This window comes from Engystomops pustulosus, chromosome 5, assembly GCF_040894005.1.
Source record: "Engystomops pustulosus chromosome 5, aEngPut4.maternal, whole genome shotgun sequence".
NCBI classification, from domain to species: domain Eukaryota; kingdom Metazoa; phylum Chordata; class Amphibia; order Anura; family Leptodactylidae; genus Engystomops; species Engystomops pustulosus.
Genome location: NC_092415.1, coordinates 52445333 through 52469774, shown reverse-complemented (window position 1 = coordinate 52469774; position 24442 = coordinate 52445333). Strand labels below are relative to the sequence as shown.

Genomic DNA, 24442 nt, shown 5'->3' with positions numbered 1-24442 from the left:
GCCAGACAGTTATCTGTCAATATATCTACAAGGATTGATCCATTTCCATTTTCAGTCACAGACTGCTGCCAGGTTCTTGGAGGAAAGAGTGAGATTGTCTATAGCATCTAGTTACATTGTAGCTATGGATGATGAAATAGAATCATACAGGCATAATACAGGCAGTCCCCGGGTACATGCAAGTTCTGTAGGCTTATTCTTAAAGTGCATCTACCACCAGGATGAAGGACTGTTTGCAAATGAGCCTGGGGGGCTCCAGGCTCAATAGGTATTAATGGATCCTGGAGCCCCCCAGGCTCATTTGCATGCAGTCATTTCATCTTGCTGTTAGATGTCCTTTAAATTGAATTTGTATTTTGTAAGTGTAACTCCAGATTATGTTTTGCTCTAGTAACAACTGGGTTTTTAACATTTTGTGCTGTCAAGGGAACAAATATGAATAATTAAGCTTCATTACAGCCTGGGACTAAAGTAATAGCATCCAGAGAGCTTCACCAGAGATCACAGAGGTCTGTCTGTATCTAGAGGTCGTCTGTAAGTCTGATGTTCTTAAGTCAGAGACTGTATACTCTTCTAGAAGGTGCTATGATTATATGATTCAGTTGAATACGTGTTTTGTTTTGCTTTGTGGTTGTTTGTGTGTTCTGTATAGCAGAAGGGGTTTAAGTATTTAGCATGCGCCATATTCTCATTGTGATTTTCCTCATCCAAACAATACCACATTAACTGCGGTGTCCTCATCTGACTTGTGGATTACAGTCAATCCCTTTCCATGCATGAAATGCATCCTTATGGTGGCTTTCTTCTATATTTACTAGAATATGTTAGACATATGTGAAAGTGTCTAATGCTTATGGTTATTCAAATGGATATTTATGTTGTATATGTTGGTTATAGATACGATTTGTTATGTCTTATAACATTTTAATGAGCAAGTCGCTCAATGTGTAGTCAAAAACAAATGCCTGAATCTGGGAATCGTAGCAAGACACTAATACATGGTATAATGTCTATGTATTTGTTGATCAAATAAACCTCATGACCCTGTGAGAATTTTAGTTTCTCAAAATACATACTAAAGCAAGAAAACGTTTGTACAGATGATCACATCTGCACGTCCAGAAATTATTCTGTAAATAGGTCAAACTAATAAGGAGCACATTTGTTTTCTTCTGCCTCCCCCTAGTGGCTGCAAATAGAAAGCAGCAAATTCAAAAGCCAATGTTTCTGTAGTGACCTAGAATTGTGGTGATTCCATTGAAAACAGATTCTTACTGAAGCAATATGTACAGTGCGATCTATAGTAACCGTCTGATCAATTATACAATGAACACATTCATTAAAAAAAAAAAAAATTGCCAGAAATGTTAGAAATTATGAATTATTCTACTTCTAATGGACCATCAGACAGCAGTTTATTGGTTATGTATAGAACGGACATTAATAATGAATCATTCGTAAAAAGGTAATTATTTTTCAAAATTTTATGCACAATTTTATACTGCAGCAAGTTACACTTGTAGATTAACTTACCCTCTGGTTAAAGGTGTGTTTTTTTTTTTTTTTCTTCTTTTGCATTGATGTCTACTAGATGTTATTGCACTTCCCCAGAACTAACTACAGGCAGTACCTACATTTTGTTCTTAAGTTGAATTTATATGTAAGTCAGAAAAGGTATATTTTGTAAGTCAAACTCCAGAAAAAAACTTTTTCTTGTCTCTGGGACGATTGGAAAATTTGGGTTGTCATTGGAACAAGGAATAACAATAAATCTTCATTTGGATACTTATAAAGTCTTACAGTTTATCACTGTAGTCTAGGGCTAAAGGTTAGTAAACTACTTGCATCCACAGAGCTTCACCAAAGGTCACAGTGGGAAGAGAGGTACTTCTGTAACTACTGGTCGTCTGTAACTCGGGTGTTCTTAAGTAGGGGACTGTCTGTAATGACTTTGCACATTCCCCGAATGGATAGTAGAAGAAGCACATTATTGAAATGGGTCATGTAGCTCATATAGTGGCTGAAAGGGCCACACAATAGTTATCATATGTTACACAGTATCTTAGGGAAGGGAGCACCTATTGCAAGAGAGCCCAATGAAAGTCTACAATTTTAACTACAGTGGGCTATATTTTCACAAATGCAGCTATTGACCGGTTCCCTTAGTGCCCTATCAACTAGCTCAGTGATGGCAAACCTTTCAGAGACCGAGTGCCCAAACTACAACAAAGACCCGCTTATTTATCGCAAAGTGCCATCACAGAAATTTAATTTGTAATTTATACTCCCTTCTCTGTCACAGTTTTCATTGATACCAGCCCCCGAGGACCCTAATAAAGCAGAAAATAGTCCCAGGTAGCACTGTCACTTTAAAATAGCTCTGTGCACAGCAAGTCCTGGGCTGTTTGGGACTGCAGGAAGATACCTGGAGTCATCTCTGGTGATGGCCTGAGTGCCCACAGAAAGGGCTCCGAGTGCCACCTCTGGCACCAGTGCCATAGGTTAGCCATCACTGAACTAGCTGATACCCTTCTTTTAGCTAAAAAATATTTCCCTCACAACCCCATAAATCCATGCCTCTTCTCAACAGGTCATGTGACCAGGGTGATATAATCTAAGGTCCTGTTACATTTGCAATGTCTTGCCCATGTATGTATCTGACAACGTCAAAATCACATAAACCTCCATGGACTTCTACTCCTCCCCATTCTCCATTGTCAGCATGCTGTAATTTCATGTGATCAGATACACACATAGGTTAGACGTTGCAAATGTAACAGGACCGTAGATGATGGCATCCTGGTCACATGACTTTAAGTGACAAAGAATATTATAGCATTTAGAACTGTTAGTCAGGAACAAAGCTGCAGGACAATACAAGTAACTAATTAATATGCAGAGCTCCATTGGACTCCAAATGCAGCCATGGAGAGGGTTCATTTAGGGATGGGGGTCAATGCTTTTTAATCATAGTTCTTATTGAAGTCTTTATTTTTGGTTTGACGGGTTCTCTTTAAGTGCATTACCATGAACTTTAGGCTTTATGAGATATTAACTGTAGTTTGTTCTCCCAATCTAGGAGGGCCAAACAGACCATCATGATGGCAATGAACACGATCATGGTCAGGAGGATCCACAACAGCAGGACGAATACTGACCCCCACCTCCTCCCTCCCACTCCCCTCACTGTTGTCATTTCACGTGGAACTTTCTTTCAAGAGAGCAATGTGTGGCCAGTCACTCTCGTCACACCCCTACCATGTAATGTACTATAGTGAGCGCCAGCAAACCACTGCATTCTCTACCAGTTACTTTCCCAAGGCGTGTTTACAGAAGTTATTCCAGCCCATGCAGAACGGAGAGGCGTGGGGCTACTCGGCAGTAGCTTGTATCACTTGACTGTTTCAAATTGTTTTCAAAACTTTTCCCATATTTTTTTATTTATTTGTAATTGAGCTATTTCCTTGTTTTTCAAACTGCTTGCTTCTAATTGTAATATCGTACAATATTTATATATATGTCATACATAGCAACCATCACTACCACGTATCACGAATGTAAAAGATGACAAAAAAGAAACATACGTCCCATGTAAACATATCATGTCACTAGAATACAATGTTTTTAGGTTTTCCCACATCCCCACAGTCAATACCAAGCATATCTGAAAACCGTTTTTATCAGGTTCCTGTTTTTTTTTCTTTCAAACAAAAACTTTCATAAAACTTTACTTGGCTCCCTGTCTGCTTGTGTCCCTAAAGTACGCGTCCACAAACAGCTTGTCCTCCTTGATTTTGAATGAATAAACTCCTCCCACCTCTCTCTGCTACATTGCTCCTTGCCTCCGCCTCCCTGCATCTCTTGCGGACTGAACATGTTATTCTAGCTTTTGCACAGTCAACATCAGATTGCGGACATACACAGATAGGAGTGGAGAAGCTCCGGCCTCTATCTGCGCATGCGCCGTGTTCGGCACAGGGTTGTTAGACAGTGAGGCAGAAGCAGGTACGCAAACAGGGAGACAGGTAAAGTTTTATAAAAGTTATTGTTTGAAAGAACAAAGCCAGTAATCTGTTAAAACTGTTTTCTGATATGCTTGGTATTGCCTGGGGGGGATGTGAGAGAACCTAAAAATGGTGTTCTGGTAACAGGTTCCCTTTAAGGAAAAAGGGGTTTCTGCCATGTAGTTAAGAAAGTGTTGACTTGTTTTACAGGATATGTTTATGTCCTAAGGGAAATAATTGTTCTCAATATGTGAAGATCTGATCACTACCCTACATATAGCAAAGATTCATCTATCTGGTGCTAGATGTCTCCCAATATCCGTGCAATGCAGGAGACATTTGTGAAGGTGTAACATATTTGTTCCTAGGTCTTCCATAACATCAGGATTTGCTCTTTTGTCTTGTGCAAGGTAAAACCTTAGGTTTCTAAGCCGCATACAATTTTTTGTACCCTTAAAATATTCAACACTTCCTGGTACAGCTCTATAATTGACAAAATCCATATTTTATTTTTACTAAGACTTACATTTTTATTTTGTTATATTTATGTAGTACGACATCAGTTGCAGTAGGTAAGGGATGTAGATGTCAGACTGAAGCCTGGAGCCTACTGTTGAGGTACAGATGGAATATTATATTCAGTATACATTTAGTTTTTTCCCTAATAATGTTGTTTAACTATTTAATAATCTTGGGTTGACATAAGATAAATTCCATTTTTATTTTTCAACCTGAGAATACTTAAAGGGGTTGGCTGCATTACTTGATGTTTTGTAATGTGTGGGAGTGGGTATGTAAGGAGACGTACCGATAGACAACTATTAAAAGTTTTGCACCACTTTCTTGAAATGAAAAGTAAAGCTTCTTGGTTCAAGAATGTTTTAACCCCATCAGCTGCCAATTCTGTACATAAAATAGCCGGACATGGAGAGTTATGTCTATGACCACCAATCTCCCTAACAGGATATTTAGCTTGTATTCATGAATACCAACAACAAGGTCCTGGAAGATTTATTGGAAGCGGTCATTTAATACACTGTAATGTCTGTGACATTTCTGAATCAGGAGGTTTTACATTTCAAGAAAGCAGTGCAGGTCTTTTACGAAATATATATTGGTAAGTTACTCAATATCCTGCCCCCACCCACAAACACATTACAAAAAAACACAAAGTGGCCAACCCCTTTAAATACATTAGAACATCAGCATTATGACAATTACATAGCAGTAACCTGAAATTAACACAGTAGAACATGACTGACTCAATTATAATAAAAAAAATTCTACATTGCAAAAACTAGAACACAAGTAAATTCTGTTATGTGAAAAATACAGCAACATTAACCTTCTTCTCTAGAATTTTACTCGCTTAATTGCCATTTGCTTAAGCACAAAATGCAGTAATGCAATAATGCAGTATTACTAGATACAAGTAATAATATTATCTGACCCCTATGTACTACCTCTACTACTGTTCAACCTTATCAAAGGCTTTGATGACTATGCTTTTGGCAAGTCTCATGGAGGCTTCTAGTACATTATTGCCTCTGGACTCTGCAGTGGATGCAATTTGTATCACAAATCAATATTCCTAATTACATAGAATAGCAACACAATCAGCCATGTTGTTTGAGGATGGCTATAAATGGGTGAATATCTTACAATAACTGAGGTGTCCCCTTATTTATGAATACAGAAGCATCAGGTTTATCACACAACAGATGTCACTGAATTATGTGTTGGGTTTCATCATAATAAGGAGTATATTAGCCATTACAATAGTTACATTTTCTCCCATGTGTATAGAATCTGTGGAAGCGTCATGTTATAACAGCGAATCGGATATGGCTTGGAAACTGACAATTAAGTGAGACTGTCTTCTATGGATTGTTCTGCTGTATATTTACAATGCTTGTTTTTTTTTCCCCCCAGTATTTTTTTTTTTTTGGTTATATATTTTTTTCTGGGTAACACATCATATAAAGTTATATATGAAATGTAAACTGAAAGGAATGTAAACATATGTATTGTTAAATATAAATAGGTAATGAAGTCCTGATTAGATGGAAAGAGTCTTATTCGGATGTATCACACTCATTTTACCATACACATGACTTGTCGCATGATAGAGTAGGTTTTTTTGTCTATGACTATGTGAATAACTTGCGTTTTATCTTTTTACATATTTAATAAAAAATGTATATGTTATAAAAAAAAATGCCAATTTACCAACTATTCAAAATGGGGCAAATTGTAACTTTTGTCTGTCTGTTATTAAACCATCACATTCATTTTAAAGTGCATTTTGTCTATTACAGTTTTGGATGAAAGGCTATGGGAGAAATGATCATGAGTCCTATCTGGCTAATAAAACACCCCCCAGTTATAAACAACTTTGGTTTCGTTGGTTCGCTGGTTGAACGTTTGCATTGTGATGTTGTAAATAAATCGCTGTACATTTTGTAAGTGTAAATTCAATAGGGTTCAAGGGTTTGCAACACAAATATTTCTACTTACAGAAAGTATTTTATATGTGGGTATTTATAGAACTCCCAATTTGCAGAACTTAATTCAGTATAATTTATCAGGGGAAATTTATCAAACTGTCTGCAACAGAATTCTGTCATAATTTGTGCCATAAAATACCATTCATCTCCCTTTATAAGGGTTACAAATTAGTTTTTAATTACTTTTCCAACAACCATATATACTAAAGTATAAGCAGAGTTTTTCAGCACAATTTTTGTGCTCAACATTCCCCACTCAGGTTATACTGGGGTATATAAATAAATAAGCTGAATACTCCCCTTTCCTACGCCCCGGGCAGGTCCTCTTCTTACAGAGCACAAACTATGATGTCAGCAAGCGGCCTGTCGCAGACCTGGTGTCTGTTCACATGAAGTAAGATAAGGACCTGCTAGAAGCATTTAAAAGGTTAGTACTCAGTTTATTTTTTTTGTAGTTGGCATACTGGGAGTGAGCTGGCTGGCAGACAATAGACTACTGGGGGATTTCTGGCAATATACTGAGGAGGCTGTAACCAATGCCTTTCCTAACTTTGGCTTATACTCGAGTCAATAGGTTTTCCTAGTTATTTTGTGGTATAATTGGGTGCCTCGGCTTATACTCGGGTCAGCTTTTACTTGAGTTTATATGGTAGTACATTAAAAGAGGCGTGACCTCTCGGAAAGTGGGCCCGGTTTGAAGGGGGAAGTCTATGCCACAAAAATTTTGCAAGTGCACCAAAACTTTGGCACATTTTTTTTTACATAAACCAGGCCAACTAATAGATTGTGCAAACATACTCTGCACCATCTTAAACTACCCAGGTTTATTATCCAGCAATAGCCACTCTGATAAATATGGCGCAATATTATTTGGCCCCTTTATTTTGAGTGCAAAAAACTCTCTCCAGAAGTTCAATGAGGATCTCTGAATGATCCAATGTCCTAAATAATGATGAAAAATAAATCTCGGTATAAATTCACCTGCTCTGTGATAGTCTCAGGGTGCGGTCACACGTTGAAGTTACAACTGCATTGCAATTAGTTTTGAGATGGTTTTAGCTTCAGTTTTGTTAATTTAACAGGTGAAAGACATGAACTGAATGGGTGAATGTGATTTTGAAGGATACACCTATTCAACAAATGTCATTCCCCTGTTGATCTGATGTCAAACATCCCAAGGAGCCTTGTGCAAACAATCATATTGTAATGGAAGGAAACCATTGCAAATCTACCAAGACCCATCCATCCCTCTAAACTTTCATCTCAAACACTGAAAAGATTGATCAGAGATCCACTGCAGAGATCTACAGCTGAGGTGGGAGAGTCTGTCCATAGGACAACAATCAGACGTACACTGCACAAATCTGGCCTTCAAGGAAGAGTGGCAAGAAGAATGCCCTTTTTCGTTTTTCGTATTTTCATTTTTCACTCCCCACCTTCAAAAATCTATAACTTTTTTATTTTTCCATGGACAGAGCTGTGTTATGGCTTATTTTCTGCATAACAAATTACACTTTAAAATGGTGGCATTTGATATTCCATGCTGTGTACTGGGAAGCCGGAAAAAATTCCAAATGCAGTGAAATTGGTGAAAAAAACGGATCCGCGTTGTATACTTGTGGGCTCGGATTTTACGAATTTCACTGTACGCCTCAAATTTATTACTACTTTATTATTTGGATCGGTATGATTACAGGAATACCAAATTTGTATGGTTTTTATAATGTTTTCATACATTTAAAAAAATTAAAACCTCCCATACAAAAAAAACAACATTTTTGGCTTTTGCCATCTTCTGGGGCTAATAGCTTTTTCATACTTTGGTGTACAGAGCAGTGCGTGGTGTCATTTTTTGCGACTTTTGATGTTTTCAATGTTATCATTTTTAAGCCTGTACGACCTTATGATCACTTTTTATAGAATTTTTTATATTAAATGGCAAAAAAGTGCCATTTTCGACTTTGGGTGCTATTTTGTGGGGTTAAATGCAGTAAAAAACCGTTATTATATTTTCATCGGAAATTTTTATACACGTTGATACCTAATTTGTTTATGATTTTTACTGTTTATTTATACTTATATCAAATTATATGAATTGAATTTTTATGTTTTTTATTTTAATTTAATTATTTTTCAGACCCCCTAGGGTAATTTAACCCTGGTGATCGATCCTGGTGATCGATCCTACCATATACTGCCATACTACAGTATAGCACATTGTAATGAAGGGGTTAAAACAAGACAGCCTCGGGTCTTCGGCAGACCTGAGGCTTTCATGGCAACGGATCGCCGCTCCCTGACGGGGAGCAATAATCCTTGGCAAGCTTGGAAAGAGCTGAAAACTGCTGTCCATCCAACCTCGCTGAGCTGGAGATGTTTTCCAAGGAAGAATGGGCAAGAATTTCAGTCTCTTGATGTGCAAAACTGATAGAGACCTGATGCCCCAAACGACTTGCAGCTGTAATCGCAGTGAAAAGAGGCACTACAAAGTATTAACTTAAGGGGGCCGAATAATATTGCACGCCCCTCTTTTCAGTTTATTATTTTTTACAAAAGTTTAAATATTCAATAAATTTCATTCCATTTCCCACTTGTTTCTGATTCTTCACCAAAAATTACAATTTCTTTATATGAATTGCATATAAATTATATATCTTTATGTTTGAAGGATGAAATGTGGCAAAAGGTAGAAAAGTTCAAGGGGGCTGAATACTTTCACAAGGCTTTAACCAATTTTCTTTACACAGAGTTTTGGTTTGTTAATGAGGTAAATTGCAATCTAAGAAGCACAGTTAGACTTAAACATGAGTATGATCACTCCATGTGCACATTTGTTTTTATTTTGTAAAATAACAAATACAAAAAGAGTCATTAGAACATTAAAGATGATATAAAATGATGTAAACCATAAGCCAGTTATATACATAACGTAAAACCCAGGAACCTTCTATTCACTGCTTTACAAGCTCTGCTCATAATGCTGCAGTCTGGCACCTTATTGCTTATATACAACTATGTATTTTGAGACCTTTTCCAATTCAGACTTCTTACAGATTCTTCAAAGAAGACGTGTAAGTGGAGAAATCTTTTGTCAGATGACTTCCCTAAAAGATAGATTAAAACAATGAATGTCTATGAAAATGCCAGACTGGGAGGACAATAACTATATTACAGATTCCTTTGCTTAACAAAAAGTAGGAAATACAATATTGGTAGATGTATTAGCAGAAATACTTCAAGTCACTGTATTAAGAGATGAAATACATCTGCAACGAGGCCATTCTAGCTGGGGCCTATTCTAATACAGTACAATAAGTCCAGTACCCACACAGTGGGGGAAATGTTAAAGCTTGGTGGTATCATTTAGAAAAACTACTTTGAATTGAGATGTAAATTGGATGTATGAAGGTAAAGAGTTTAGCACTGAAAGGAAATCTATCATCAACATCATGGATTATAAACCAAATACACTTACTGTATATACCGGCGTATAAGACGACTTTTGAAGACAGAAAAATCTTCTGTCTTCTCTGGGGTCGTCTTATACGCCGGTAATCGTCTTATACGGCGGCGGTCGGGTCCCTCCGTTGGCCCCAATGTCTGCGCGGCTCATCTTCAGTCTTCCGCACCGTCTTCTTTCTTCTGCTGGGCGCCGCCATGCTTTTCCCCGGGTCGGCGCCTAGTATGACGTCAGCAGCGGGGCGTCATACTAGGCGCCTGCCGGGAAAGATCAATGGCGGCGCCCGGCAGAAGAAAGAAGACGGCGCGGAGCGCGGACATCGGGGGAGCAGCGCAGCACATCGGGGCCACCGGAGGGTGAGTATATAAGTTTTTTTGTTTTTTTTTTAATGCTGTGCTGTATACTACTGGGGGCTGTGCTGTAATGGTAATGTTGTTGTTGTATGCCTTATGTTTATGAGCGACAGTTTTCCTGCTATATACCTGCATGTCATAAGAATTTACATTTAAAAAAGGACCATGTTAAATTCAAATCTGTTTTTTTTTTTAATTTTTACCGGTGTTTTGTATGCGTTGGAAAAGGGGTAGTCTTATACGGCGAATATATCTTAAACTCTATATTTTAAACAGGAAAGTAGGGGGTTCGTCTTATGTACCACGTTGTCTTATACGCCGGAATATACGGTACATTTTGGTGTGCCCCCTTTATTAGGATCTGCTCTTCTTTTAAGTTCATATGCCCTTGATGTATAAGAAAATATGCTTTAAACATGACACAAACTAGCCTGAGGGGCTCCAGGCTCCATTAACTTGTATGGAGCATGGAGCCCCTCAGGCTCATTTTGAAGCCTATTTTTGTAAAATTGAAGGCATAAAAAGCTTAAAGAAGGGGGCACACACCAGCATGTAAATGTACTTGGTTTATAATCCATAATCCTGATGGTAGATGTCCTTTTTTTTTTTAAAAAAAGATTTTATTTTTCATTTTCCAAAATTACAACAATGCACAAAAGGCAACAGCATCCACCTCAGGGAAGTATAAGGCACAATCATAAAGTTAGGGTTAGCAGCACAAAGATATCACTAAAAGAGAAATACATCAGTCAGTAGTGCAATATCAAACCCGTATAATGCCTCACAGGAGGAAAACCCCTCCCCAAGGCAGATTAACGCTCGCTCACTCCCTCATTCACACCTCACACACACAGAGCTATCCCTCCTCCTCTCCTGAAGCAGTCTGAGCGGACACCCACACATCCCAGATCAAGGAAAAACGGTCCGGAGCACCTCTAGCAGTGTAAGTGAGTTTGGAAGTTCCGCATTAATCAGTGAAATCCATTTGGCCAAAGTGGGGAGCTTAGGAGGCTTCCAATTTAGCAAAATAACCTTCCTACCATAGAACATTAACAGCCGGAACAAAACCCTCTCAAATTTTGCTTGGAGGACGTCTCCTACTAGGCCCAGGAGACACACCTGAGGGGAGCAGACACCCGGAATACCCAGACGCCCATTGATGTACGAATGAATTCCCATCCAAAAATCCTGAATTCCCAAACAATGTGGAAGGAGGTACCCATACCCTCCCCGCACCTAGAACAGACAGCCGAGGGGAGTCTATGCATCTGGCGTAGCCGCAGAGGGGTCAAGTACACTCGGTGCAACCACTTTACTTGTATCAACTGGTCACAGGCACTAATAACTGTTGAGCGCCAGTGATGTGTAATTTCTTTGAGGTGATGGTCCTCTAAATCAGGGATATCTCTTTGCCATACATGGAAGGTTCTCTCAGCGGGAGAGGGCTGGGAATCCATCAGTTGCTTATAGAAGGTGGAGGTGGGTCTCCCAAGGTCCTTAGTTCTAGCGATGGCCTCCATGGGACAATGTTCTAATTTTAATTCAGTAGATGTCCTTGAAGTCAAACTTTCTCCACCTCACAAATCCCCCTTGGCTTCAAATTGACAGCCAGGGACATCAGTGGGACCAGCTCTCCTGAAGTCTGGTACATGATGTCAGTCACACCAGAGGTGGTATTCTGAGGTAAGGAGAACTTGACTTCAGTGCTGAGCCCTCTGCTTCCGTGAATTCTTACAATCAATTTACATGTTACTTCAAAGTTGATTTTCTGGAAGATATCACACATTGGGCATATAAAGTGTTCATTTCAAACATTGTGCTTACATAATGCACACTTTTGTATAAAAAAAAGCAGTAGAGACATTTGTACATCAGAAAACTAACATAACTGCAGTGATAAATTCCCCGCCAATGTTCATAAAACAAAAATCCTAGATCTTTAAGAACACAATTTATTAAGGAATTTGGTACCTTTCACTGAAAGCATAAGTAAATGCCTAAAACCTCTCAACCCCGGCTCTTCCCTGAATGGGTCCTGTAGCCAGAAAAGTAGATCGGTGCAGGAACTGGGTGTCTGACACCACTGATCACTTTAGTGATGACCTATACTGCGGGTCATCTGCATGAAACGGACCTGGTGGCACTAGACAACTCTTTGAATATGTTACTTGTGCAGAAAAGTACTGTATTTTACGGACAATAAGGCGCACAAAAAAATCTTATGATTTTTTTTCAGAAATCAAAGGTGCGTCTTATAGTCCAGTGCACCTTATCTATGAACCGTACTTACAGACAACAGCTGTCTTAAACTGTGCACAGGACTGCCACCTGCTGGTCATTCATCCTTATAATCAGGTGCGCTTAATATATGAACCTAGACATTTTAGCAGGCATTTATTGATGGTGCGCCTTATAATCCGGTTTGCCTTATAGTCCGAAAAATACGGTAAATAGGTTACTACTACTTATATGTATGTCTTTTGTAAAAAAAAAATAAATAAAATCACTAGAACTACCAATACAGCAGTTCTGGCAATCATTTATTGAAAGTAAAACAAACACCTACCGACATCTTTATTGTTGTCTTGTATTAAGTACACAAACTAAACAGACTCTTTCTTTGACTGTACAAAATCAATATGATACTATGATCGTAATGATACAGTATCGGGAAAAATTGCGCATACAACCAGAATACATGGCTCAACACTCACAAAAGTTAAACCATGTACCAAACCACCAAAGACACAGAGAGAAAGCCAATCTGATTATATATTTTTCAACATAATTGTAAGCTTTATTACTAATGCAATAGTTAAAAATTAATAAACTTACACACATAAAATGGTGTATCCCAGATGAGACAATAGGTACTACCGTGTAGCACAGCCTGACAATTATATATAATGTAAGTATATATCCCCAAATAAGTATAAATATGTTATATAAGACCTTCATGAATAATACAAAGTGAATAAGCACAACAATTTACATATCCCAGATTATGGGGCTTATTTACTAAGGGTCTGCGGACGCACTTTCATCAGACTTTTTTGGGTTCTGCACGGTGGTGACAGGTATTTAACAGGGGAAATCAGGGGGCGGGCCGCCGGACGATCCAAAGGACTCGGACTGAGCGCGGGATTTAACTTTCAAATTGTCGTAAGCCCAAGCGCTTAAATGCACCAGGAAGATGAAGGTGAACTCCAGGGGACCTGAGCGGGGAAGCGACACATGCAGGATATCCGCTGCACGATCTTAGTGAATCGCGGCACAGTGCATTATCGTCGGACAATGTACTTTAAAGTGCCCCTATATGTATCCCTGTATGGAGTTAAACATGGAATGCAGGGTCATCTACACTCAGATGATTGAAAATAAAACTTGCCTATAAGTGCTAAACAAAGATCACAAGGCAACTACTCCATGATTTCATATAATCTGTGATATGTACGTTGTCGTACTTATTCACTTTGTGTTATCCATAAAGGTCTTATATAACATATTTATACATTTGGTGATGTATACTCCCACCTATGCTAGATAAAAGTTCTGTTAACAATAATGTAGACAATCTTACTTGGATATGGAGTGTGTGTTGGGGATTTTTCAAAGTGTGCATTCCCTTATAACATTAATTAAAGGGGTTTTTTTACCTCCACCAGCAGAAAAGATTCCATGTACCCAAAAGAAAACCTTATATAAAATGCAATAAACAAAAAAAACCCGTGACAGCTGTTTACGGTAAAAGAGAGAAGATCTAATAAAAAATATCCTGGTTAACACAACAGAAATCATAGGAGTGTAAATATTTTGAGACTGAGCAGCTTATAATGTAGCCTACACAATATTACCTTTACTTTTGGGAGATACTGGAGCTGGTATCCATGATATATGCTACATTGATGAACAAAGAACATGTGAAAAGAACACCCCCATTCCCCCATACTGGTTGTTTTTTGTCTTATAGGGTGACACTTTTATGACCTAATGTTGACAATTAGAACTTCCATATTCACATGTTTTTACTGTGCAATATAAAGGAAATTTATTTAAAAACAATAGGAAAATAACACACATATGAAAATATATCAAAGACATATAGTATCACGTCATTGTACAATTGACTATTTTTACATATAAATACATTAATTTTACTATGAGTAAAGCATCTGGTTTTCCTTTGCCCTAGAATGTTTCTAATCTTCCCATTTTTTTCTGTGCATCTTTTCTAGTGATAGAAACTCCATTATTTTAGCAGTGTAAGAAAAATACTGTACATAATAAGGGAATATCTGGAGCTTATTCTAGATGTCTCCAGATCATAATATTTATAGAAACTTGCTAATAGCGCTATTGCACAAGCCCTATTCTGATGGTCGGATCCACATTATTTAGGTGATACTTCAGTATGCGAGGGATACCTAGGATACCCAGGCTCATCTATGTCATACAGGAATCGATGGCATGAATTTTTCAACCCAGGATTGGTAAGAACATTCCTTTTCTCACCTTTCGCATATTGTTATTATTGCTACTATTGCTGTAGTACACACCGATCTTTGTCCTTCTTTTCTATGTGCACGGACTTCATGATAGCTGCTATACCTCCAACTGCTATGGTCCATTGACCTTTGGTGTTTATATTCGTAACCGCATACCCTGGCACATATACCGTGTACAGCCCTGCTTGCGTGTATGATTGATTAGAGGCTAAGGTGGTCACCTGGATGGGCCGTGTATGATTTGTTTGACATTTCACAGTGGCCATTAGGTTTGGTGCATCGCTATTTGTGACAATAGTGGTTTTTATGAATTTTGAAATAAATGTTAAGTTTTAGATAGTTTTCACCTTTTGTTATAAACTTGCTAATAGTTCTACAAATCTAATAAAAAGATGAAACCTCTCCCTCTTGGGCAGATGTTTCTGTCTGTGATTGTTAAAGATAAAACAAAATAAATAAAGAGTTGAAAAAAAAAAAAGATGAAACCTGTAGATTTATATGTCAGTCATTCAATCTGCATACCGCTTCTTTAGAGAGAATACATATATATGGAAATGCTTGCTCAGCTGCTTCCCCTAAAATAAATAAAATATAAGGTAAGTATTTTACACATCCAGTACTCTGTGCTTTATTTATTTAGTATTAATATACAATTATAACACAACAAATCTTATACCCTTTTTACCCCTTAAAGGGAACCTGTCATCAGATTCTCACAGAAATCTTCCCATTCAGTTGTTATTTTTTTTTTAAAAAATTGCTCATATCTTTATTAAATCAATTTACCAAAAAAAAAAAGTAGCTGGAATCTTTCTAGTAGACTCACAGAGTCACATGGGACGTAGGAACTGTGTGACCCGGCCAATGTCTCCCTCAGTTCCCTCATGTTTTTTTCTTCAGCAGGAATGAGGGGAGCTGAAGGAGACATTGGGGCACATTAACTTATCAGTCCGGAGGAGTTCACAGAAAGTGCAATGTCCGACGATAATGCACTGTGCCAAGATTCACTAAGATTGTGCACCCCATATCCTGCATGTGTCTCCTCCCCGCTCAGGTCCGCCAGAGTTCACCTTCTTCTTCCTGGTGCATGTAAGTGCATTGTCTTGCGACACAATTTGAAAGTTAAATCTGGCGCTCAGTCTGGCGGCCCGTCCCCCGATTTGTCACATGGAAGCCAGCGCAGCTGCGCCAAAAACCAATCGTTTGCGACACAATCCCCAGTTAAATACCTGTCAAAGTGGCGCAAATCGGAAAAACCGAAGAAGATACTGCCGCGGACCCTTAGTAAATAAGCCCCATTGTCTGCTGAAGGGAGGGAAAATGCGGGAATTGAAGAGAAAAAATGACCCTTGTGAGTCTGCTGAGAAGGTGGCGTCTACTTTTATTTTTTTAAATTTATTGAATGAAGATAAAATCTTATGATTTTTTATAATAATAACTCAATAGGAAATAGTAGGTAGACGTCAGAATCGGTAAGTAGGTTTAATGGTGAAAACCTAATGACGGGTTCCCATCAAAAAGGAACTGCCCTTACTTCTGTCTTGTTTACCTATGAAATAATTGTGTGTTATCTCTTCTTATAATTGTATGTTAAGTTTTGTAAGTTATGGAGCCTGGTGGTGCTTAACAAACAGCTTCCGACTATAATGGCAGGGACAATAAAAACCATGAACTCTGATTTTTTTTGACCATTTAGATAATGCAGTCAGTTGTATTATTGAACATGATAGAAGGAGAAGGCCAGGAGACCTCATCTTATCCCTTATGTCGGGTGGTGATCCAAAAATCTTTTTTTTTTTCTTTTTTACACAAGAAGTGAAAATCTCTAAGGGGCTTACAAGTTAGAAGCTTTGAATCACTGGGCCACATTCAATAAAACAATACAAACTGCATTGCAAACTGCCTGTGTAGTGTGCATAGTGAGGCAGATTTGGGAAATGTGGCACATGCTCTGCATGAATCCGGCTTTCCCTGCACTGCCCCGACAGAGTGCACATTTAACATGTGGCGCGGGACACATTTCTGTTAGACTTTGCATGATAAATGTGGCGCACAGTCCGACCATGCACCGAAACGCCGCTTTATGTGCAGAAATTTGCATCGGGAATAATGCAGCCGTGACAGTAATGAGTCATGTGAAACACATATGTGGCGCGGACAATTCCTAATTACGTGTGCAAGCTGTAAAGCACAAAGAAAGCACAAAGTCCAGCAGAAAACTGGTCCAATGTGTAGTCACTTACAGTATAAGTGGCACCTACAACATTTAAATTGAAGTCTAGTTTGGAGGCAGCATAATAAATATGTAGGAGGAACTGAGGAGATCTGTAGTTTAATAGGAAAAGATTCAGTATACTATATGATGGAATTCTTCTGACAATCAGGGAAACAAGTTCCCGCCATAGAAATAAAATCACCGGAAATTATAAAAACATATTGAGACACATTTACTAAGAACAGTGAAATCTGTACTATGTGCATTGTCCTGTGTATAGTGCAAGGATATAGATAAAGGATTTCTGGCGCACGTTCTACATGAATCTGGCGCAACCTGCACTGCCCCGACAGAGTGCACCAACTTTATTTTGGTGCACCTTTAACATAGGCTGTGCAACACATTTCTGTCGGACTTTACATGTCAAATCTGGCGCAGGGTAGGACCGAGCACCAGAACGCCCCCTTCAGTGCAGAAATTTGTGTTGCATGAAGAATAGTGCAGCCACGCTACAACATGGTAATGTGCGACACAAATGTGGCACAGACACTTACCTGTGCAAGCACGGCCCTTATTAAATGTGTTCCATTCTGTATATAGTCAAATATCCAAATGCATTTATTTCAAGAAAAAGCACTTACCACACAAATTCCATAATGAATGTGCGCTGCAGAAGCAAAAACTGTGACAACAAAGAAAGTGAGTTCCTCCATTGTTCCAAGATATCCAGACACAGCTAGACAAACCACTAAAGCCAATGGCCAAAGAAGCCAATGAAAGACTTCAGATCTGGTGTTACTCATCTGGCATATAATAACTCTGCACTGTCAAATAAAGACATAGAAGTTCATATTAACTGAAACCCTCTAAAAATGACAACATTTAGGTGTGGGATATAAGGCATACTTTAAATGTAAATAAAAATTGTGATGCAAATTTTCCAACAGCTAAAATAACTAAATATAATAGTATCAGGAAAAGGTAATAGAATCAAGAAAAATCGTTACTTATTTTATAAATCCAAAAGAATAAAAATATGACTGGAGCTCAACACTTCCGGTTTGAGCTTTTTTCAGGCTGCTTTCATCAATACATCTCCATCTTGAAGTTCCCGAGATGCCAATGCTCCGAACCGGAATAGGTTCACATCTAGATCATAGGCTCTCTCTGCGGTTTTCCGCCACATATATCTTCTGTGTTTTCACTATAGGACAGTGGTGGCGAACCTACGGCACGGGTGCCAGAGGCGGCACTCAGAGTCCTTTCTGTGGGCACCCGGGCCACCCCCCTGCACACCAGAGAGGACTTGAAAATCTACCTGCAGTTCCAAGCAACTTAAAAGATGTGGCTTTCAGTCATATTTTGATACTTACTTCACTACTTGGGACTGTAGGAAGAGGGAGAATGAACAGACAGGGCCAATTTATCTTTTGAGGACCTCCTGCTGGCCCCTACAGGTCTACAGAGGGACACTGGAAAGAAGCTAAAATAATGCAAATTTTCCATCTTTCTACTGTGTTGCTGTCCTCAGGAGGCCAATATGATTGTTGAAGAACAGGGAGCAGTAGGTAACTGCTTTAATTTTTGGTTGGCACCTCGCCATAAATAAGGGGGGTTTTGGGTGTCTTTTTGGGCACTCAGCCGCTAAAAGGTTCGCCATCACTGCTATAGGAGATCATACACACACACATAGCATTGTAGTTTTACATTCTTCATGGGTTTCGCCGATTTATCTTCTTCTATCCTATTCTAGTTTGAAGCCTTGACAACTTGGGAAATTCAAGAAGGAGATCTATTGATGAAAGTGGTCTGAAAAGAGCTGAAATTGGAAGCGTTGAGCTCAGTCATATTTTTATTCTTTTGGATTTATGAACTGAAGGACCGGTTTCTGGGTATGTGCAAATGCAAATTTTTTTGATATTTATTCTATAAATGCCCTTCCACCCTAATGTTCCCTGCCAGCATATAGTCATCATGTGTCATATATGTGCTTGTTTCTACGACAGCCTCAGCGGTTTTGTGCTCCACTATTGAGGCCAGTGCTCGGCTACACTGGTTACATGTGCACGTGCAGTGATTGGGAAAAAAAGGAATTACTTATTTTTATTGGCTTTTCTGCCATCAGGTTACTTTTGCTTATTCTCAGCAACATAGCACTGCTGTTAACAAAAAAACTATTTTTACCTCTGTGTATATTTGTTAGGGCATGAATACTGTATATTTGCTTCCAAGTTATGTGAAGGAAAACCTACAACTCGTACTTACAGTCACATTTGAGAAGAGTACACCGACCATCCATAAAAATAGCCTTGGTTGTCTGTGCAGGATATTGCATGGAGAAAAGATGGTCCAGACAGTCAAGAAAATAAATAAAATGGAAGGAGAAAATAAAGGTAAAAGTCCCTCATATACAGAATTCTTCAGTAGGGTTTTCTGTCGATAACCTCTGCAGGAACAAGAAAGCGTGGAAAATATAATTATTGATCTCAAATGAACAAAGTATTTTTTATGGCTCATGGTTATATAATTTATTTTTCAAAATAATATATAATAGCTATACAATAATGTAGATGAATAAGGACATTGTGGAAATGGCTCTTAACTGTTCCAGTTTCGAAAGAAAAGTGAATGTGACAATGAGCACCACCCATCACTTTGAGTGCAGTACTACTGTCATGTCAGCTGTCATGTAATAGCAACCAATCAGTGCTCAAATTATATAACAGGTGCCTTCTGTATAATACGAACATCCCTGTTCTATGGAGAGAGCTCAGCCTGTAAGCTCTCAATACATCCCTTACCAAACCACAACATACGTTCAATTGGCTCTCAAAATTAAAAGAAAAAGTGTCATCAAAATCAAGATTGATAAAACAAGGCATTTACTCATAGATCCAGGCACCGTGACTGTGATAATCTTCTTGTCAATATTTGTCAACTTCTAAAATTTTGCTAATGAGCCAGAAAGGCTATTGGCGTGTTACAGATGCCCTCTGTGCTCTGGCTTCACAAGCTGCTGTTACACTGCAGCTGCACTTATCAGTCTCAACCTCCCCCCTGGAGTTTATAATCTCAGCAGCAGTGAGCAGAGAGCACACAGTGGGAGGAGGAGAAATGCTCCTTCACAATGAATCTGCAGCAAGGAGGAGCTCTGATAACATGTAACTTGTCTCATTAACATAATTTTAAAACTTGATTTAAGAAATTAGGAGGCCATGTGTGATAATATAACTAATATTATTAGTTTTTTTTTCTATTTTCTTTCTTGTCTTTCTTTGTGTTTCAATCTGTCCTGAGACTCCATTTGGCCAGAGCACATGGCTGAATGGGCACATTGCACTGGGCAGTGTGTCTACGCACTTCAGGAAGTCTCTGTTTGATCAGAAAAGGTGCTCTTCCCAGGTGATGAAATTGACACTTTAGGCCAGTGTACGGTTCAGAGGGGGGTGAAGGAAGCAGCAGACTGTAGTTTTTCCCTCCAAAACTTACACAATGGGAATATCATAGCTGTCCATAACTGGGGCATAATTCATAATTATGGGCCCCCTGTTACACAGGACAGTTATGGGGTCTAGACACACGCTTGTACCGAGTTTCAAAGGTCAAGCTGCAAGGGAAGGCAGCCAATAGCAGAACACCCCTGATATTAGGCTAAGGAACCTCGAGTTTGGTATGGGGTTAATGGGAATAACGTACCCGTTTGGTTGGAAGCAATGGCACAATTGTGCCATCTTCCAATGAAAAGTTATGGGGTTTTGATAAAACCCCAGACCCAGAAAGTACCTCACTGATGGGAGGGGGATAGAAAAACTCCCCCTCACAGTGACATCACAGCCAGGGGTGGGGGTCAAAATGCCCCCGGGTTTAAATTAGCGAAGCAGCCACATGGTTTTGTTCAGTTCTGAGGACTCTACCACACTAGAAGACTGGATCGCTGTCTATGCCCTGTCCTCGGGCCAAAGAATTTCTTCCTATTTCACTAGCAAGAGTTTTTTGTTTCCTTTTTTCCCTGACTGTTTGTAAGTATCGTATGTGTATTGTTTTTAATCTTTTTCATTTTATCTGACAATTTTATTTGTACTGCATTTTTATGTAAATTAAATTGTTCTTTTAGTAAGCCTCTGCTTGTAGCCTTAAAGAATCTGAGTCTCTGAAGGGAATCACGTTACTAGATGTCATTTTTAGCATAGTCCATGTAGTAAGCGATTGCATGTTCTGTGTGAATTTATCATTGTAAAATCGTATAAGTGGTGTGTAATTCATCAGGGTGCATTGTCTGTGTGGTTGAGGTGCCTACGGCCTTCTTTGCGTAAGTAATTTGTGGGTGGTGGCAGTGTGGACTGCGTGCCGAGATTGCATGTAGTAAATTTAGAGCTGAGATTTTGTGGGAGTGGGCGGAGCTTAAGGCTAAATTCCAGGACTCCATAGAGTAGGTATCCCCGTGTGTGAACTCCGGTGAGTCGGGTTTGTGACAACATGGATAAAAATGATATGAAGATTACCATAGTAGCAGCTCCTGGATCTATGAGTAAGTGTCCCTGCTCATGCTTGATTTTATGGTAGATTTCTTTGCAAAAAAAGCTTTTTGTGAAACATAAAGCAAAAAATAAAAACAACACTTGCAAATATCATTAGAAGATCGATGCTCCAGCGTTTTACATCTTTTAAGAGTCATACCCCTCTGGTGTTCAGCTTGGAGATCTCTTAAGATCTTAATTTTAAATGATGATGTACTGAAACAAACTGAAGATTTAGTGCCATCAACAATCATGTAGTAATAAGTTTCTGTGATTATGGAAGTACCAACTAGTGTAGTTTCTGTAGTGTGGTATTTAATGGACATTTTAATGCTACTTCCACTATTCCTTTACATTTACTTTTAGAGAAATTTGGAGAGATTTAATAAAGGGGTATTCTAGGAATATAAACTTCAACTCAAAATGCTATAAATAAATGAATACAACTAAATTCAACGTCATTAGTCACAAAATAGAGCTTTAATAGTTTGCTTTTATGATTCACAAAATTTTAATGGTTTTCTAAAGTAGGCAGAGTTATCTCCAAGATGGCCACCATCTACAACTATAAGTCTCATAATTCTTCAATTCTCAGTAACTCCTCCTCCCTATTATTCTCTTCTCCCCATGATCATCTAACAGACTGTCCTGCGCTGTTACCATAGTAATGACGTGTAACTGCCATCAGTGCACATTGCCTCCTTTAGACGATGTCTCACCACAACACCTTCCGTACTGGATGATCACATGACCTGCCCAGGCAGGTGCAGGACATGTGATGTGGACATGTGACCAGTGGCCATCTTCTGTCATGTGTCTCCTCCACAGGGACAAAATCACAAGACTGATTAAAGGGCCAGTAGCATTATAATTCTTCATTACCGTGAATGTCTACAACATTTTTGTGCTGAGGGAAGCAAAATTTTAAATAAGAACTAATCACATATTAGATAATATTTTAATGACCAATTTGAATATGAAGTATGCTTATTCCTTTAGGGGCCATAACGTGAGACAGTGCAGAGCTAGACTAGATATGCTGCACCAGACTTATCAACGTGTCTGATGCTGAATTAGAAATCAAGCATATTATAAGTCTTATTAGACTATTATTATTATATTATTAAATTAGAATAATTTTTTGTACGCAGTTTTTTTTTCCTGTGAAGCCATGATCCCATTTCAGAGGACATGCCTCTTTTGTTGTACTAGTTTTATAAGATTCTGAAAACTTTCTAATACATCTGATAAATGTGGCCCAGGCAGTTTTTAGTGCAAATTGTGACAGAATTCTTTTGTAAACAGAGTCCTAAATTTGCCCCAATGTTTTCATATAATGAAATAAAATTTGTAATCCATAAAGACTCTGTATAATCTATATACCATAAGTAAACCTCCACTGTCCTCCCCACATTCAGGGGCCAAGTAGCCAATTATCCTATTTAACATACAAAATTTCCACATGTTAAGTTTAGCATGTCAACTTACATAACAATATTATATAGGGTCTGAGGAAGGGCAATAAGTAAACTGCAACCTAAAAAAAGAGACAAATATTTGTTAAAAGAGAAAATATTTCAGGTCATTCTATAACTGGATGAAAGTTGGAAGTATTACAATAACGTTCTACAAGGTTCCCACAGGTGCAGCAATGATCCTACTCCCACGACCGCTATTTAGCACCTGATGGCCCCATCAACATCCGGGAACACCTCATCTGTCCACACCTCATCTGTCCTTACCATCTGTGTCCAAGAATCCATTAGCAGCTCCAGAAATAAGGAGGTGAAAGGAGGTTCTTCCCAAAGCATAGAGGAATAACAGTGTAGAGGGGTGAGCTTTGTTGGCTTCATCCTCATTACAAGGATAGTATTTCATTTTTTGCACTGCAGACTGGATTGCAGCCTTCCTTGAGAATGAGTCATGCATTTCTTTTAATTCTAGCACTGGAATTCCAAAATGGCCCCCATCAAGGCAGCCTTAGTCTGCCTTATCATTTCCCACCCAAATCTAAATTGACTCCCCCATCCAATTCTTCTGAATGAGCAAGGTCAGGACAAGGCTTTTTGTTGACCTAGCTAGACAAGCAAAATAGTGGCCAACCCCCAAGACATACACACACACACACCAAAAAATTGCATCAAAAGAGTAGCAGTATCAGGGCCACTTCTAGCCAGCAGTAAATTTAGAGCATATAAAAATATATACAGAAGTCCAAGCAGTGCAGTAAATGAATATAGAGTTGTGACCAGTGCATATAGAAGAGCAAACCAGCGCATAAAATAAATAAATAGAGGAGTCACCAGCACCTTACATGAATATAGAGGTGTGGCCTGCACATTACAATATTATACAATATTACATACAGCCTCCTAACCCACTCACAGTATACAGGTCCACAGGATCGTCTGCTGCTCCCCCACTAACAGTATACAGGATCAACCGCCCCCTCCCCCAAACACAGTACATAGGATCACCCACCCCTCACCCACTCACAGTATACAGGATCATGTGCGCCTCCCCCCACTTACAATATACAGGATCACCTGCCCCTTCGCCCTCATGCTATACAAGATCACCTGCCCCACTCACAGTACACAGGACTAACTGCCCCTACCCTTCTCACAATACAGATGACCCTTCTCATCTGTCCACACCTCATCTGTCCTTACCATCTGTGTCCAAGAATCCATTAGCAGCTCCAGAAATAAGGAGGTGAAAGGAGGTTCTTCCCAAAGCATAGAGGAATAACAGTGTAGAGGGGTGAGCTTTGTTGGCTTCATCCTCATTACAAGCATAGTATTTTATTTTTTGCACTGCAGACTGGATTGCAGCCTTCCTTGAGAATGAGTCATGCATTTCTTTTAATTCTAGCACTGGA

The 24442-nt window shown here is 38.9% G+C and overlaps 2 protein-coding genes across 8 annotated transcripts in view; one reads left to right on the top strand and one right to left on the bottom strand.

Annotated features, from left to right (window-relative positions):
• MAPRE2 (microtubule associated protein RP/EB family member 2) overlaps nucleotides 1–6397 on the top strand; it is a 110770-nt gene extending 104373 nt beyond the window's left edge. For all 4 annotated transcript variants that reach the window (XM_072151959.1, XM_072151960.1, XM_072151961.1 and 1 more), the window contains one exon: nucleotides 3080–6397. In XM_072151959.1, the coding sequence (XP_072008060.1) occupies nucleotides 3080–3157 (78 nt within the window). In that variant the 3' untranslated portion in view covers nucleotides 3158–6397. The remainder of the gene's footprint in view (nucleotides 1–3079) is intronic.
• Nucleotides 6398–9335: 2938 nt separating this feature from the next.
• LOC140132777 (ethanolaminephosphotransferase 1-like) overlaps nucleotides 9336–24442 on the bottom strand; it is a 38727-nt gene continuing 23620 nt past the window's right edge. For 3 of the 4 annotated variants that reach the window (XM_072151956.1, XM_072151953.1, XM_072151957.1), the window contains exons 7-11: nucleotides 23050–23098; nucleotides 19310–19490; nucleotides 17686–17868; nucleotides 15316–15404; nucleotides 9336–9615 (exon numbers count right to left, since the gene is read on the bottom strand). In XM_072151956.1, coding sequence (XP_072008057.1) covers nucleotides 15339–15404; nucleotides 17686–17868; nucleotides 19310–19490; nucleotides 23050–23098 — 479 coding nt within the window. In that variant the 3' untranslated portion in view covers nucleotides 9336–9615; nucleotides 15316–15338. The remainder of the gene's footprint in view (nucleotides 9616–15315; nucleotides 15405–17685; nucleotides 17869–19309; nucleotides 19491–23049; nucleotides 23099–24442) is intronic. The other variant, XM_072151954.1, reaches the window with a different exon arrangement.